Source organism: Perna viridis, chromosome 5, assembly GCF_037379345.1.
Source record: "Perna viridis isolate PV_CMFRI_1.1 ecotype Kerala chromosome 5, ASM3737934v1, whole genome shotgun sequence".
NCBI lineage: Eukaryota > Metazoa > Mollusca > Bivalvia > Mytilida > Mytilidae > Perna > Perna viridis.
This window is the reverse complement of record NC_142449.1, coordinates 50532512-50548927: the sequence shown is the minus strand read 5'-3', so window position 1 is coordinate 50548927 and position 16416 is coordinate 50532512. Positions and strand designations below refer to the sequence as shown.

At 33.5% G+C, this 16416-nt stretch overlaps 2 protein-coding genes across 3 annotated transcripts; one reads left to right on the top strand and one right to left on the bottom strand.

The window, feature by feature from the left end:
- Positions 1-557: 557 nt before the first annotated feature.
- LOC148618119 (fatty acyl-CoA hydrolase precursor, medium chain-like) lies at positions 558-6973 on the bottom strand. Of its 2 annotated transcripts, none has more exons than XM_088585997.1 (3): positions 6827-6973; positions 2035-3588; positions 558-1178 (listed from the first exon to the last, which is right to left on the bottom strand). In XM_088585997.1, exons 2-3 carry the CDS (start codon positions 3576-3578, stop codon positions 989-991), a joined length of 1734 nt encoding a protein of 577 aa, XP_088442123.1. In that variant the 5' UTR covers positions 3579-3588; positions 6827-6973; the 3' UTR covers positions 558-988. The 2 variants fall into 2 exon arrangements, with proteins under 2 accessions (XP_088442123.1, XP_088442124.1); XM_088585998.1 differs by lacking the exon at positions 6827-6973 and adding an exon at positions 6346-6487.
- A 4229-nt stretch (positions 6974-11202) lies between these two features.
- Positions 11203-15992, top strand: LOC148618118 (tryparedoxin-like). Its single transcript, XM_088585991.1, has 3 exons — positions 11203-11420; positions 13122-13321; positions 15459-15992. The coding sequence occupies exons 1-3, from the start codon at positions 11327-11329 to the stop codon at positions 15594-15596; spliced, it is 432 nt and encodes a 143-aa protein (XP_088442117.1). The 5' UTR covers positions 11203-11326; the 3' UTR covers positions 15597-15992.
- The last annotated feature ends 424 nt before the right edge of the window (positions 15993-16416 follow it).

Genomic DNA, 16416 nt, shown 5'->3' with positions numbered 1-16416 from the left:
CTTTTCCATATCTTGCCTTTGTCTCTTGATAATTTACATTCTTTTGATTTCCGCGAGATCCTGGTTCCCTTGATTACTCTTTCAGAGAATATAGTTGACCTTCCCTTGATTGAATCTTACGAAGTAATTGTAAATTAACAAGGAAATTAATACAAAATATTTCAATCTACATTAGGTTAATATCTTGTCAGTTCACCAGTTAATTGTCATATAATCAAAGAAAGACCAACTCTATTCCCCGAAGTTAACTATTTTATTAGCTGCAAGTAGAAACACCAGTGTTTAGTACATACCAGATGACTTATATATTACACCAAAATCACAAGTATTCTTAGATAGGTGCATCCCCCACTAGGGAAGGGTTGGCTAGTAGAAAACATATAAAATAGGGAGAGCTATTAACATGCAACCATATCATTGTATTAAAATTTTACGTGATTTTTTTTTCGTATTTGCCGAATGTCGACTCCTCTGTCTAGTGTTTGTTTCTAAGTTGTTTTAGTATATGGGGCGTAACTCGACGATGCAGTTGAAAGTTAAAAATAAAACAAAAGCAATTCACACATATAAAAAAGAAAACTCTATTATTTTAACAATTAAATGGAATAGTCAATACATGCATGAACAAAATGACAAAATAAGAAGAAAAATATATGACTTAAAAAGGGGACAAATAAAATAAACACATACACAAAATGATAGAACAAATTGTGTCTAAAATGACACAAACTCTGTTTTCTCCCATTCAGGTTGCTCGAAGACGACCTGAACGTGACCTGAAGTACGGAATAGTAGGTCTTGTGAAACGAAAAATCCGAGTCCACTTTTAAATGACATTTTCAAATAACACTTTTGGTAAACGGACGGTTGATAACGTGAAACTTTGAAAAAAAAAAGGGAACGAAGATGGACCGACAGTCAAACTTGATAGCAACACAAATCGTAACTTGCAATATGCGTACAACCCGGATTCTATTATTCACCGCTTTTACAATTCGTCTTTCTCGAACCAAATTCTTCTTTCCAAAACTAATGGAGGAAGGTCATTTGCCCAAAAGTCAATTTCTCCTGCTTTGTAGTTACTTCTCGTTGTTATGGGAATATCAAAGTTCAGATAACTCCTACTCTCTTTTGTGTACGGCTTCCAGGGGAGCGAACTTTTCCCGCCAACTGGTACTCTAGAAAACAAAAACATAAAAGTAGAATCCTAAAAATATCTGTTAATATTTAGAAGGGAGAAGGTATGTTCGGTGACTTAAACCATACGATCATGACCTACACTTATTCAGTTTAACGTTCATTAAAAAGATAAATAAAAAATAATGATAGGTACCAATGTGTCTTATAACTTACAAAGCTACAGTATTTGAAAACAAAATATAATTGATTTAATACTCAAAATATGTCCACACCTAGAAACACGAGAAATGATGTTATTTTGTTAACAGCAGACCGGATGTGATTCATGCATGTCAAAAATCTTAGAGAATTCACATTCAAATTCAGAAACAATACAATTTTCAGAGATAAAAATCGTTAAACATTGTACACGAAATTGACACTTTGCAAGACTCGTTATTGCCTTGGTTGAAATTAGAGAGGAAGATGTATATAAAAATAGAAGATGTAGAATGATTGACAACGAGATAGTCATCCATCAAACTCAAGCAACGAAGTTCAAAAATTAAACTTCTATAAGTCACCACACGGTCTTTAGTGAAGGGCAAAACCCATACCATAAGGCAAGCTGTAAAAAGCCTAAAATAAATGAAGTGAAACTATTAATAAAACCGAAAATCGATCTGATCTATAAAAAAAAACGTTAAACAAATGTATGGTTTTCTCCAAAATACAGATATGTATGCAAAAAGGACTATAGTTTAAAAGTAATACGGTTTATGTAGACCTAAAACGCATCGTTTGTTCGGAGGGATTTTATGGGGTTTTTTTTTGGCACCATGAATCACCTCTACGACTGGCAGTGTCCGAATTTTATACAGATTGGTACTTAAATTCCAAGGAACTACAACTTACCCTGTCTTCGCAAAGGATGTCCAATAGCTAATAAGCTTATTTGAAAGGTCTTTCTCACTCTCCGTAAACTCTACATTCAGGTGAGGATTTATTGCTTTAGTGACATTAAAGAAATAGATGAGTTCTTCTCCGTGCCCGCATCCAGAGAACCAAGATGGTGTAGGGCCCATTATTGGAATGGGACTGGGTTTTGTGACTACATATTGATAAGTTCGTTCACGCTCTGAAGTGTGCAGATCCAACATCTCTGCAGTACTCCAGTAAAAGTTAGCAAAAGCATGAAATTCCATTGCTTTCTTTGATTGTGCAGCTAAAGAATCGGCGGAATAATACGTGCAGAGCTTGCGCTTGACAGATACATCGCCCTCATAGAACGCATCAACAAAGGGGGACACCATTCCTTCACAAACAGCCTCGGTCTTTATGCCTTCGGTAATATTCATCTTGTATGTCTCTAAGAACCCTGGTGTCACGGGCATCTGCATAAAAACTAACGATCCCTCCGTAGAAACAGTCCCAGCTATAAAATCCAACGAACGGAAGAATTTGCTTATTTGTGATGTCTCGTCGGCAACACTTATGAGCGGGTGCTCTGGGTAGAGTTCGCCATCAATTACTGGTATGCTAATGTGGTCATATTTAAGTTTACCGCTAGGCTCGGTACCAAATGTATTTGTGACTTGGACAAGGTTGTCAGCAGATAATTCGCGCAGACATTTCACGAATTTTTCTCGATCTTCATAAGAGCATGATGTTCTCTCCGATAAGTCTTTTACGTTCCTTTCGATGCTATTCCTCTTCAGAAAAACAACCCGCGAAGTGACGCCACTTTGTGCAATTACTCTTTGGAACAACCCTTGATTAGATGGAATGAGGGATTGAAAAGATACACTAAATCCTCCAGCAGATTCTCCAAAAATTGTAACTGAATTTTGGTCTCCCCCAAAAGCCTCAATATTTTCATGAACCCATTGAAGAGCAAGCTTTTGATCCCATAATCCATAGTTACCACGCGCTGCAGAATGACCAACTGCAAGAAAACCAAATAATCCAAGACGGTAGTTTGGGGCCACGTAAATTACGTTTCCTTCCATCGCTATCTGGCTTCCGTCATATTGTTTACCTTCTCCTAAAATAAAGCCACCACCATGTATATATACCATAACGGATAATTTCCGGTTCCTCTCTAGATTTCTGGGAACGTATACATTCAAGACGAGACAATCCTCTGATATTTCAGCTTTGAAAAAATCAGGTAAATGATCATAAACTGCCTGCATGCATGCAAACCCAAATTTTGTACCATCGTGAACTCTTCCGAATTTGTCAATAGGTTCTGGTTTACTGAAACGGAGTCTTCCAAGAGGCGGTTTGGCGAAGGGTATGCCCCTAAATTCATATATGGCTTCTCCTGTAGGTTCATAAACCGATTTCATTCCCATTATAGGTCCAGCAGGCGCATTCACTATTGGTTTGTTTCCATGTTCGTTCGCTCTGCAACATCCAAGTATGCAAAAACATATCGACCAAAAGAAACAGCGCATGTTGCCAATTCTGAAGTAAAAAAGATGAATATTTTTACTCTAAAAATTAAACGCAATATGAATGACAGTGCACAAAGAAAAGGAAAGTGACTTTGGCATAAGCTGATAACACCTAGTTATGAATGAACCACGAGCACCCGCCGGTTAGGTCTTCTTAAGAAATCTAACCCAAAGCGATTAAAAACGTAATTGTCTATGATAAATTGGCTGGATCTCTTATTTGGCCTACTACTAGGAATCGACGATAGTTAATTTATGACAAAGCTTTATGACATACTCGATGACTTTAAAATATTCCAAATCATCAACTTTCAATTTATCTGAGGAAACTTTCTACCCTCTTTGCATTTTGCAGTACAATTCCTCCGCCAGTACTGTCACAAACTTTCATTACCACGAGTAAATAACTTTTAAGTGCTTATGATGGCATAATCATCTTGACGACCAAAATGATGAGTCAATTGTTTCGTTTTTGTTTGTTTTTTTCTCATCTGAGGACGCTTAGTCTACCGGTAGAGATAGTCGGTCTTTAATCCAAGTGTAGCTGAGCACTGGTTGCCTTTTAATTATTATGATACATTTTGTGTGTGTTTTATATCGATGTCTCTGCTCGTTGTTCCGGTCTTCGTCTTAAATGCTTTGCCTTTGACACTCGACTAGTTAGTTTTGATACTTACTGTCATAACAGAAGCATACTTAAGTATATTGATTAATTGATTGCTTGGCCGTATTTAACATACAATGTAACAGGTAGTGAATGATAGATACCGTATATAACTGTACGTAGGTAAATATTCCAATGCATTTCCGGACAAGAACGAACATACCATGATTGTACTTAACCGACCAGTGACACACTGTTTGTCTCCGTTTGGACGTGTGACCAGAGATTTTGATACATGTACCTATCCATTAAAAAAACATATCCATTCATATACTTGCTATTCAAAAATAGAATCCATATATACGCTTACTTGCACATGGCGCATATTGATAACCCATTGCTTCCGATATGTCAACAAATTTATTTAGTAACAATATTCATATAAAGCAAAGGGTCATCGCTTATGTAACGTTTCCTAGAAATCTACCAGTCAAGGCGCAGAATCATGAAATCTTAACAATAATTATAACTACTGTATGAAGATCTAAAATCACGGTTCACTTTAAAATACTTCTATAAAATTCCTCGTGATAGTGAATCCGTGAAAGCTCCTTCTGACAGTGAACTATGCACATTGTACTTCATAGAGTATTTATTAATAATATCCGTTGATCACGATAATCATCTATACCTGTATATATCTAGCCGAGGACCAATAACTCAGCCAATATGGAAAATCTTACGCAATTATAACTTTATTGACTAACTAGTCCATATGGATTTTAAGCAGTCCAATATGACGTACATTTTGTATTGGACGGGTAAAAGCCGTATTGGACGGCTAAATTCCGTATTGGCGCACTTTTGTATTTTGTATTGTTTTGGCGGTTTTTATCATAATTAGGCCAATATTCTTCATATTTAAAAAAAAAAATAATTCCAAATCATTTTCCATATATACCTAAGAAGATGTTTCCAAAATGCTCGAATTTTTTATCGACAACATATTCGTACAGTGTGGTGGACGCGTTTTTCAACAAACGGCATTCCAGTGGGAACTAATTATGCTCTTCTACTTGCTGATCTGTCCCATCACTCTGATCCAAAAGAAGGAACATAGTTTAGCTATATCCTTTAATCTCAGTTTTCGCTATATATAGTTTAGCTAGATCCTTTTATTTTATAGATCTGCTATATAGCTAACGTATTATCGTTAAACAATCCTGATTTTGGGGATTTGATACATCGCATCTACCCCAAAGAACTACAGACACTGTGACGTCTGTCACATACCTTGACCTACTGTTCGATCGATGGTAAAGGATACTATTCACCAAAATATAAGACAAACACGATGACATTTCATTCCGTATGTCAACTTTCCTTTCATCTGTGGCAACATACCTTCAGCACCTGCGTATGGAGTTTTCATATCACAACTCATACGTTATACCAAAGCTTGTCGTAACTACGCAGACTTTTTGTATCGCGCTCGATTTCTAACAATTAGGCTTCTGGAACTTGTTGCTACAAGACTGAAGTCATCCGAACAGAAATTCTATGGTCGTCATCATGAACTCGTTGATCGTTACGGTGTATTCGTATGCACCGTAAAAAGTGATTTGTTCAACATGTCATAGTTTTCCTTTTACATTTCGTCTATCCTGAACTTGACTTTTTATGACAAGAGGTGGACTTGACTTTACATAAGCAGAGGACGCTTATCTTACCGGTGCACCTGGTCCATGCTCCCAGTTTTTTGTGGAGTAAGGGTTGCTTATTTACTTTTGTTACTTTGTTTGTATTTCGGTTATTTTATGTTCTTTATTATGTATGTCTGTTTTTCGTGTCTGGTCTTTGTCCCTGGATTACATTCTTTTGATTACTGCTAGATTCTTGGTTCCCTTGATTATTCTTTCTTCTAAAATGAAAGCAATATCCATATCTATGAGCTTTAGCTTGAATTACCATACCCAAAACTATGTCTGAAATCAATCAATACCTAAAATCAATACCCGAATCTATGTGAACAATTTTTGAAGATGTAATCATGTAAACTGACAAATAAATCTTTAAACATTATTTGTATCTAGATCTATGGCATCATTTGGTAGAATGCCACCCATCCATGTCAGATATACATGTAGTTAGATAAAATGGTACCAAATATACGTCTCCCAGGTACAGCGATGCCTACATCTATATCCGAAGAATAGACACATGAGAAATGCACACCACGTATACCATATGTCGGGAAGGACACCCCTTTTTTCGGGTATCCTAGATTTTGACTTTAGCGAAACCTCAAGTAATGTATTAGATGTCCTAGATATTGACATTGAGCAGAGGACTATCGATCGTTTTTTTATAACGCAATAAATACATGACTGTTAAAAAAACAACTATTTAAAAACAATCATGTTGTCCGAAAAAAAATTAAAAAACAAAAACAAAAACAAAAACAAAAACCTTTAACAAATTTGTATAAAAACTGCTGACTCGCTTTAACGCTATTATTATGTCTAATTTTGGAACACTGTTTACCTTTTTATTATTCACTTAATTTCGTGAATATTTTATTTGTTGTAGCTGCAATTTCAGATAAACTGTTTACTATTTTCGTGATAATGAATGAAAAACTTACATGAATATTTAACCCCACTTCGTGCGCGGGCGTCGTATTCTTTCTAAATCTTGATTATAAGTGAACTCAAATAATCCGTAGAAACGAATCGATAGGTGTACTTTGAATGATGATGTGAGCTCCGAACATGCCCTAATGTTCGGAATTCACTCGAGACGCTGTACAGCAATATGAAGGGTAATCGTGTTATAAAATTCAGGCAGCGGAAATAAGTTATCCCAGTTAGAATCATCGATCAGTAACGTCTAGCCAAGCGATCTGGAAAAATAGAGTTTAATAGAATTCGAATGGCATGTCTTCAGCCGAGAAATACCATTGTCTGCGGCATTCTTTACAACAGTGTTCACTATCGCCATGCTGTTCGATTTAGCTTTGCCCGAGGCTTTGTCGGTATGTAGGGGTGTTTATAATGTTGTTTTGGGGCCAGCTGCAGCTTGACCTGTGGCGTGAGGTTTTCCTCGTCATTCATTTAAGACCCATGCAAAGGGGCTTGCTCTCACCAGCAAATATGCAGCCTTACTAGTATACAAAATGTATAAACACGAAAAGTTAAATACATGTACTAGTGGGGCTGTATATGTTTGATAGTGGGAGCAAAACCCCTGTGACCCATGTATGGATTTTCATCCTGATGGAGTTGTTGTCTCTTTGACATATTCATCACATCTATTCTTGTCATATATTTGTAACTTTAAAACTATAGTTTACTCTCTGATTTTTGATATAGAATGGTTCTTATTAATAAATATAAAACACTCGGGAAATACTGATAGTAAACTATATTAAGTATCGCGGCTGAAATAGGTGATTTAGTATATAAGGAGATTGATCTAACGCATTCAACGCTAGATACCACTGAATAAAAAAAACAACTCTGAAAATTGTATTCAGAGGTATCTAGCTTTCACAATATTTATATATGAAAGGGTTTTTTGTAAATTTTGATTTATTTGCAGTATGAATTTACATGGATTCCATGGATAATACAAAATATCCCTACCCTTAATATATAGATTTTAATACCCTACCCATTAATATGCTATTTAGAGAAAAAAAACATACGTATTTATATACACAGGCAAATATTTTTCACGTGAAATTCATGTAAATCGAGCTTCACGTGAAATTCATGTGAAATTCACTAACCACAAATTTCATGTGAACATTTCGTATGAATTTCATGTGAAGGCTCCATTCACTCAAATTTCACATGAACTCTGTCACTTAGTTTATTTACTCAATTCAGGTGAAAATCATGTGAAATTCGTGTGAAAATCATGTGAAATAAGTTTGCCCATGTACTATGAATTTAGAAAACATACCAATTCATGTACTCCCTAATTCAAAAATCTAACCATAAAGTTACTAATACACATAGAAAACCGTCATTTCCTCTTGTATTTCAATTAAGAAGACAAGATGCTTTATTATCCTAGGTTTTATATGTGTACAAGATACAACTGAAATAGACTGTAAAAACAACACCAGATATATTAAATATTTTTATTAAGTTTGATTTATTCTATTTGTTGTATTTCTTGCTTTTTCATGCTTGTTGTTTCTCCAGATTATAGTGGATTATGGTCTTACCGTTGTTTCTCCAGATTATAGTGGATTATGGTCTTACCGTTGTTTCTCCAGATTATAGTGGATTATCGTCTTACCGTTGTACGTGTACTATTTATTTATTTAGTTGATTCATTATAAAATAAAAAGCATCATAACATCAAAATTTATTATAAAAATCAGTGAATTAATATGATTTTGATGGTACTGCAAGCACTAATAAGTAATGTTATGTAAAACGCATTGAAACTTTCGCATTGAGTGGTGTACATGAAGTCAACAGCAGTAGCAATAGCAAACTATCGCAGTAGAATGAAAATTTACCTAACTCAATTTTTCAACTTTTACAAAGCTCATGTCAGCTAGTGCATTGAAACATGGAAACATGTTCAAAAGATTGATTTTTTTTCTTTAATTGTGATAGCATCAAATGGAACAAGGCACAACTATAGTGAATATTCAATCATTCTTTTCTTTCAATTTCAAATAACAATTCAAACTCATTATGAATACCCATTGCAATAGATTTATGTTTACTTTGTTGAATATTAAGTTTAGTTTTAAATGAACGTTTTCTTTTACTGTAAATTAACTTTTGTCATTTTCCAGATGTATACACCGTCTGATTTTCCCATACTCCATCACATTACAACGATCAACTATATCTAAAACCGACTCAACCGTTTTACGGTATCGCACTGCTAAAAAGCTCAACGAGGTATGTTCTGCATTTGAACAAACAAGGTTGATAGAATTGATTACATGTCTGCTTCACCGTGACCTTAGGCTAGTTCATATTCACTCCATAATTAAGTAATTCCCATATCATCCAAGACAGAGTTAATATAGTCATCCCACATATAAATTTGATTGGGCTACGCTCGTGCAATTATCATAAGCTAAAAAAAATGTTTGTTTTTCTTTGCAGTGTTCTTCCTCAAAAGCTAACCAATCTTACTTTAACAAACATTGCAAGTGGAACTCTGCCTACTGTGAAAGTACTATTGTTTGTGGGGTACCAATTGTTGTGGTTTTCGTGGATAGGCCAAACCACGAAATTTGGTTACTAACGAAAAGGAGATTTCCATCGATTTGTATACTGAAAACCTCAAAACCACGAATTCAAGAATCCACAAAATTGTGTTTCTTTCCTTATCCACGAAAATTGGTATGCACGAATATATTAAGTACTTTCACAGTAATTTCCATAAACTATCAAATTCGGGATACTGCTTCTGGGCTTAAGGATATTTTTACAAAATTTAAGACGTGCCTTTTCAATGTTTTGCATTTTTTTTAAACCTCAGAGGAATATAACAGTATTGGTGATATTAAAGTATCAATAACTTTGGATGTAAATTCAATACTTAGTTCTTAAAGAGAGCAAAAGACAACTTTTAAAACGCTTATCTTGCAATAATGAAACTGCCTTTGTAATTGAATACAGCGCCAAGACATGTAATGATTCAACAGTTTCTATATTTTTGTAATATATTCGAAATTCAAAATGTTGTATGCATTTTTTTTTACTGAAGACAACAACTTTTGTCTTTTCAGTATTAACTTGTAACTTACATTCGTAAAAAGGACTTAATTATTTGGGTGCGATACCGAATCTTTACTCTTATAAACGGGTACAAAAATACCCAGGTACAATACTGATACCGAGAACTAAATAAGACAGACATTAGCTACGAAACAGTGCTTTAATGATATTCTCTATAAAACAATACTGTAATTTCAACGGGCTTTGCTTTGCAATTTTTTCTGACGCAGTCGGTATTGAGTTCGCTTTGACATCACGTGACGTCAATGATGCTTAACCATGGCAACCTAACAGATGTAGCTTACAACCTCGGATTTCATTGGACAACTGTGGTAGCAACCGTGAAATTTAAGGCTCCATTAGGGGCATCGGTGTTCGGAAATGTTTTCGATGACTTTCCTATATCGAATAATCTTTTATAAATTGAATAATTGCAAATAGTTTACTTGTCGAACCAATAGAGTAATTAAAATACGAAGCATAACACAATGATCACACAGTTCACCAAATAAAATCTTATAAAAATAAAAATCAAATCAGATTTGGGTATTAACAAAGCGAGAATATGCGTCGGCTATCTTTAAAGATAGTACTTGTTTTATATCCCTAATATTTTCAATTATTTTGCCCTAAGTGATTGGGCCATTGAGTAATTCATTCAATTCGTTTGGTATGTTGTTAACATAATTTTCAATGTTAATAGTTTCGTTTTCATACATTTTTTTCTTTCTTAGTAAGTCCTTGAAAGTATCGTACAATGCATCTACAGAAATATAGCTTTTTTCCTTTTTCTTTTTGTCTATGTTGTTCAATATTTAAAAGCCCTTGGATCAAAATTGTTTATTTTCCGTATCTTATTTCCAATTTTGTTGTGAAATTTTTATTTCATCTTTATGTTCTTTGCTTTCCAACAAACTAAACCGTTTTACCCATTTTAAAATTCAAGGACGGAGCTACATATTTTGAAAGGAGGAGTCCAGAAAAAAGAGGGTGCAGGATATTATTTGCTAGTTTTTGTCAATTTTGCAAGAAATTAACAATTTATTAACAGGTGGAAGTCCCTCCTTGCATGAATTTATCTACCATATGATAATCCTTGATCCCATGAATACGGTTACAATTGTAGGGAAAATCGTAATTATGCTTTATCGTAGCACAATTTACGTGACTAGTGCCACATTACACATTGATAGTCAGGTAAATTTATTTCACACTATACATTATTATTTCCTACCTAGATTTAAACCTTCACAAACACATTTATAGATTTCCTATAATTCATTACGAGGTCAACCCAACCGTGAACCGACTGTGAATCGATTTGTGGTAAATATTTATGTTCATTATTCATATCTTGCTTGACCACGGTATAAACAGCACGAAAGAAAATGTCAGCGATTGCTGAGTTGATCGGAGAAAGCGTCAAGGGCAAAAGTGGAGATGTAGAAACTAGCAGTTTTACCGGAGAGGGGAAAGTTGTCGGTAAGATTTTTATTTTACAACACCTTATGTGACTGCAATTACATGTGGTGGGCCCCTAGTTTTTTGCCCAGTCGGGCCATGCGTTGCTCTGAGCACAGTGGTGGAATAAAAAGTATATTTAGTAACAGTAAATCATAAAGTATGATTTTTTTAACTATAAAATAACATCGGTCTGTGAAAAAAAAAACAAGAAACCATATAAGTAGGGGCTGGTCCAGAAATTTCAAGCAGGCTATATTTTATTTAAATTTCTGCCCCAATTTGTGCAAAATTAAAATTCTTCAACAAAATAGGGGGAGTCCAACCTCTGAACCCCCCTCTCTGGATCCACTAAGGTTTAAGTTTTATTTTGTTTTATGGTAAAATCAATTTTTTTAACCTGTATATATTTTTACAATGGTAGCCATTACAGTATTCCTTAGCCATGATTGACGATCCATTGCTATATATTTCCTTATGTATTCCACGTGTGTTTAAAACGTACATGTATTTACATATTTGATAAAGAAAAGAAGCCTTAAAGATGTTAAAGTGGATTTATCTGTTATATCCTGTAGCATATTAAAAAAGGATGACACATGTACATGTGTTACATATAAACTAATGTAAAACTAATACATGTATGTTAAAGTCTTTAGAAACGGAATGTGTGTATTTTCTTTTTTTTTCCAAATTGAAAGCAAGAATCATTTTATTTTAATTGTGGGTTGTTATGAACTAGGTTTTAAAATGCATTGCAAGACAATAACTCGTAAAAAATCCTAGTTGAGGTTCTATTTCACAAGATTTAAATGACAAGTGTTAGGACAGAACGAAAAAAAAATAAATTATATTCCTGGAACTCCCCATCTCTAATCAAATTGTTGCTTCTTAGTAAATGTAAATTTAGAAAGAATGAAATGATTATAATTCTTTAGAAATCTTTAAGATCTCTTGAGTTCGATAACATTCTTGGAAGTTTATGTTTAATCCATTAACCTCTTCTTGGAAAGAAACGTAAAATTATGCCACCTATAGTCCTAGTTTTTAGAAAAAATGCGAAATCTTCTATTTCTTTCAACCGTGAACTGTATCAATTGTGTATTCCTTTAAATTTTGGAAGTGTAGACGAACCAATGTTGACTTCTTATTTTACAGATCTTATATTACATCATATAGATACATTTTTAAGTTGGTGTATAAATTTCTTGAAGAAATCAGTTTTTTCCCCTTTTTTTCTAAACAAACTCAGGTGAGTCCGCTTCTATTCCTCAAGGAGGATACGGACTCGGCCGAAGATTTAAGGATAAATGATATGGTCTTAAAAATAAGTTTTTATTAATATCATACAAGATGTGATTCATGCATGATTTTTTGTTTCTAATTCGATAACTTACAGGCCTCTTCACCAATCTTAGGTTGCACTTTTCAGATACAAATTATAAAGATTGTGTATGAAATTGGCACTTTGCAAGGGTTATCGCTCTTGATTTGGTTGGTTTCAATCGGAGATGAATGCATATTTTTTTCTGCAAAATACAGATCTGTTTACAGAAAGGACTATAGTTACATATAAGTATGTTGTATGTAGATTGAAAAAAAAAAACATTTGTTTTGTGTGTTTGTTCTGCACCATGGATCACCTCTTCCATAGGTTATGTCTGAATTTTATATAACTGATTAGTACTGAAAAGAGTAAAGAGTTTATTTTCTACCTTTCAGCTTTGTATTTCTCTGCCCATTGGTGTCCACCATGCCGAGGCTTCACGCCAGTTTTAGCCGAAAAGTATAAGGCATGGAAGGACGCCAATGAAAACATCGAAATTGTATTTATTAGTTCTGACCGGGACGAAGCAAGTTTCGGGGACTACTACAATGAAATGCCATGGTTGGCTTTAGACTTCTCTAAAAGAGACTTGAAGGTTGGTATTTTTTTATCAGTTGGTCACCCTGTAGCAACGTCAACAGGCACTGACAGCCAATACTCCGTTAATATAAATAGACACAATAGTGATTTCGACATTTTCATGCCAAGAAATACCCCCAAAAATTTCTGGTCTGCCCCCTAGAGGCACTAATTATCTTTGGTAACGTGATAGTACAGATGTGGTCATTAATGTATCTATTATCTCAGCAGGGTCTAAAGTTGGATTTTGGAGCGGTTTGGTTCTTCTCTTGTACCTGCTTTTCGGAAGTCATGGTTGATTATTTGACATTGGGGGATGCTATAAAACCTCTTAAACTGCTTTTTTCTTAAAAAAAACATACTTGTTCCGTTCTTTAATTGTAATGAGTTTTCCTACTGGTATAAAATGCTCCAATGTATATGTCGGATATAAAAGCGGTGTCGTACGTAAGTTTAAGATATGCAAAAAATATACTTGTTCAGGCGCAAATTTGATGCGGTCCGCCTACGCTCTAAATTCGGATTTCCCCTTTTAAGAACAATAACTTAATACTAAGTTATAAAAATGTTGATCCCCACGTGTAATTGATGAGCGAAGATCCACTTTTTCATATTAATAAAAGTGCTTGAAAGTATCATCTGCACGTAGTCTTCCTGTTTAATATATTTCTTGTTCGAGAACGCTCTATATATTTTCTTGTTCTTTGAAAAGCCGTAAAGAACACCGACTTTGGACTAACTTGGGTCTAAAATCTACGGAAAACTTTGTCATTTCTAAATACAAATATATTAATGGTTAGAATCGACTTAGACCTTGATTTTAAGACAGGTATTAACAGATTTTAATAAACGTGTATATACAAACAAACGGTCGTCAATGGCTGAAGTACAATGTCAATATGTAGGAGACACGAAAGCATTTTTAAAAACCACTGACTTTTAATACACTAGTTTAAAGGGCCATAATTACCTTACTTTAAGCATATTAGAACAATTCGGATATTTTAACGCAATATTACCTTACTTGATCACTTTGAATTCTTTGAGACTTGGTTGATATTTAATCCTGTTTGTATTTCAATTGTATTTTTGTAAGAATCAGACAAATGGGAAAAATCAGAAACCCACTAATATGATAATGTAATTTCACTACAAAAATGATTTCTCTATTTGTAAAAAATCATTATTTGTTCTCATTATCACTGGAGTTGTTCAGAAGTTTCTCAACAGAATGAAAAAAATGAGGTTTTTGACAGAGTTATCTGCCCTTGAAATGTTAATTTTAATTGCACTCCAATGAAATCATAACTCATTTTCCCAAAATGATATGGAAAATATTGTATTTTCCTTGATTTTTAATGGTGCAAATAGTCAAAATACCTTTTACTAAAATGGTGATTTTTTCGCACTACGTTTCACCTGATTCGTACAGAGACTGACATTTAATATATTAATCAAACGCCTCTTGAAATGAAAGAATTATCTATGGCAAGCCAAAGTGGACAAAAATCAATATTCTGTAATATTAGAAAATGAATTTTTAATATTACAAAATCATTTTTTTTAATATTGGAAAAGATTTTTTAATATTAGAAATTGATTTTGTAATATTAAAAAATCATTTTCTAATATTACAAATTCCTGATTTATTAATATTATAAAACATCACACATTTTATAATGTTAGAAAATGAATTTGTAATATTAGAAAATCACTTTGCAATATTGCAAAATCAGTCACATTTTTAAATATTACAAAATGATTTTCTAATATTGAAAAATCGTAACTGAATACGACAAATCCATTTTTTAATATTAGAAAATCAATTTCTAATATTAAAAAGTCGGTTTTTTTATATCAGAAATTCAATTGAATTTGTAATATTAAAAAAATGATTTTTTTTAATATTAAAAAAGCGTTTTGTGATATAAGATGTCTAATTTGTAATATTAGAAAATGAATTTGTAATATTAAAAAATCATTTTTAATATAAGGAAATACTCATTTTTGTCCACTTTGGCTTGCCATAATTATCATTAATATCATTAGTGACCATTATTAGTTATCCATATACGTATTCGGGCCGTTTAACGGTCACAACAATTTTTAAGAATAGTGCGTCCTATATATTTATTTGTATCTATCTGTTTCAGGACAAATGCTCACAGATGTTTGGTATTACCGGTATACCTAGTTTAGTAGTACTGAATGGAAGTACAGGGGAGGTAATCTCAAAGAATGGTCGTGGTGACGTCATGCAAAACGATGGTTTTCCCGATTCATGGAGATAGATATTCAAATCGATATCCAATTAATTCACTTTTCGCAAAACATTTCATAAATTTTCTTTATGCTTTTCACATAATGTGTTTGTATCAATATGGACACTCATGGGAGGGAAAGTATGTGTCTTTTCTAAAAAAAAAGTCTCAGAAAAAAATGATGGCAATCTTATTAGTGTGTCTTAGCTATTGCAACAAACAGTTGTACACTTTTTGTCCAGTTTTAGTTGGAGAATGTTTATAAATGCTACTGTTTGTATAATTTATCGAAAGTAGCTTCAATCATGTTACTACTAATATTTTCAGAAATATTTTAAATAATCTAAAAAAAAATGTGTATTTTAAAACACAAACATGACCTGTGATATTTATGCACGCATGCAATAAAACCTAATACTTGAATAATTATTTTTTTTTTTATTCGTATTTGTGATCTGTTTCTATATGTAAACCGGCTACCTTAATACTTCTTTTGCATAATAACCACTCTGCAAATGAAATTCTTTTCGAATTATTGCCGCAGCCAAATCTATATCCACGGAGGCCATTCAGAAAAAAAATCAGTTTAACTTAACAAATCGGAAACAAATATCTTACACTATCTATCTGAGAGTGTCAATCACATAATGAATGAGTTACATGTAGATCAGTATTTTACACTTTATATACTGCATATTTTGGTTCAGAAGTTCATTATAATAGCTACATTATACTCGCTCGTATTTTCCTCCGAGTTGCATGTCACATAGAGTGTCACTGGCTTTTGGTGATATCATGAAACACGTGCATGTATTTTCATGATATAATAGATGAAACATGAATCAACAAT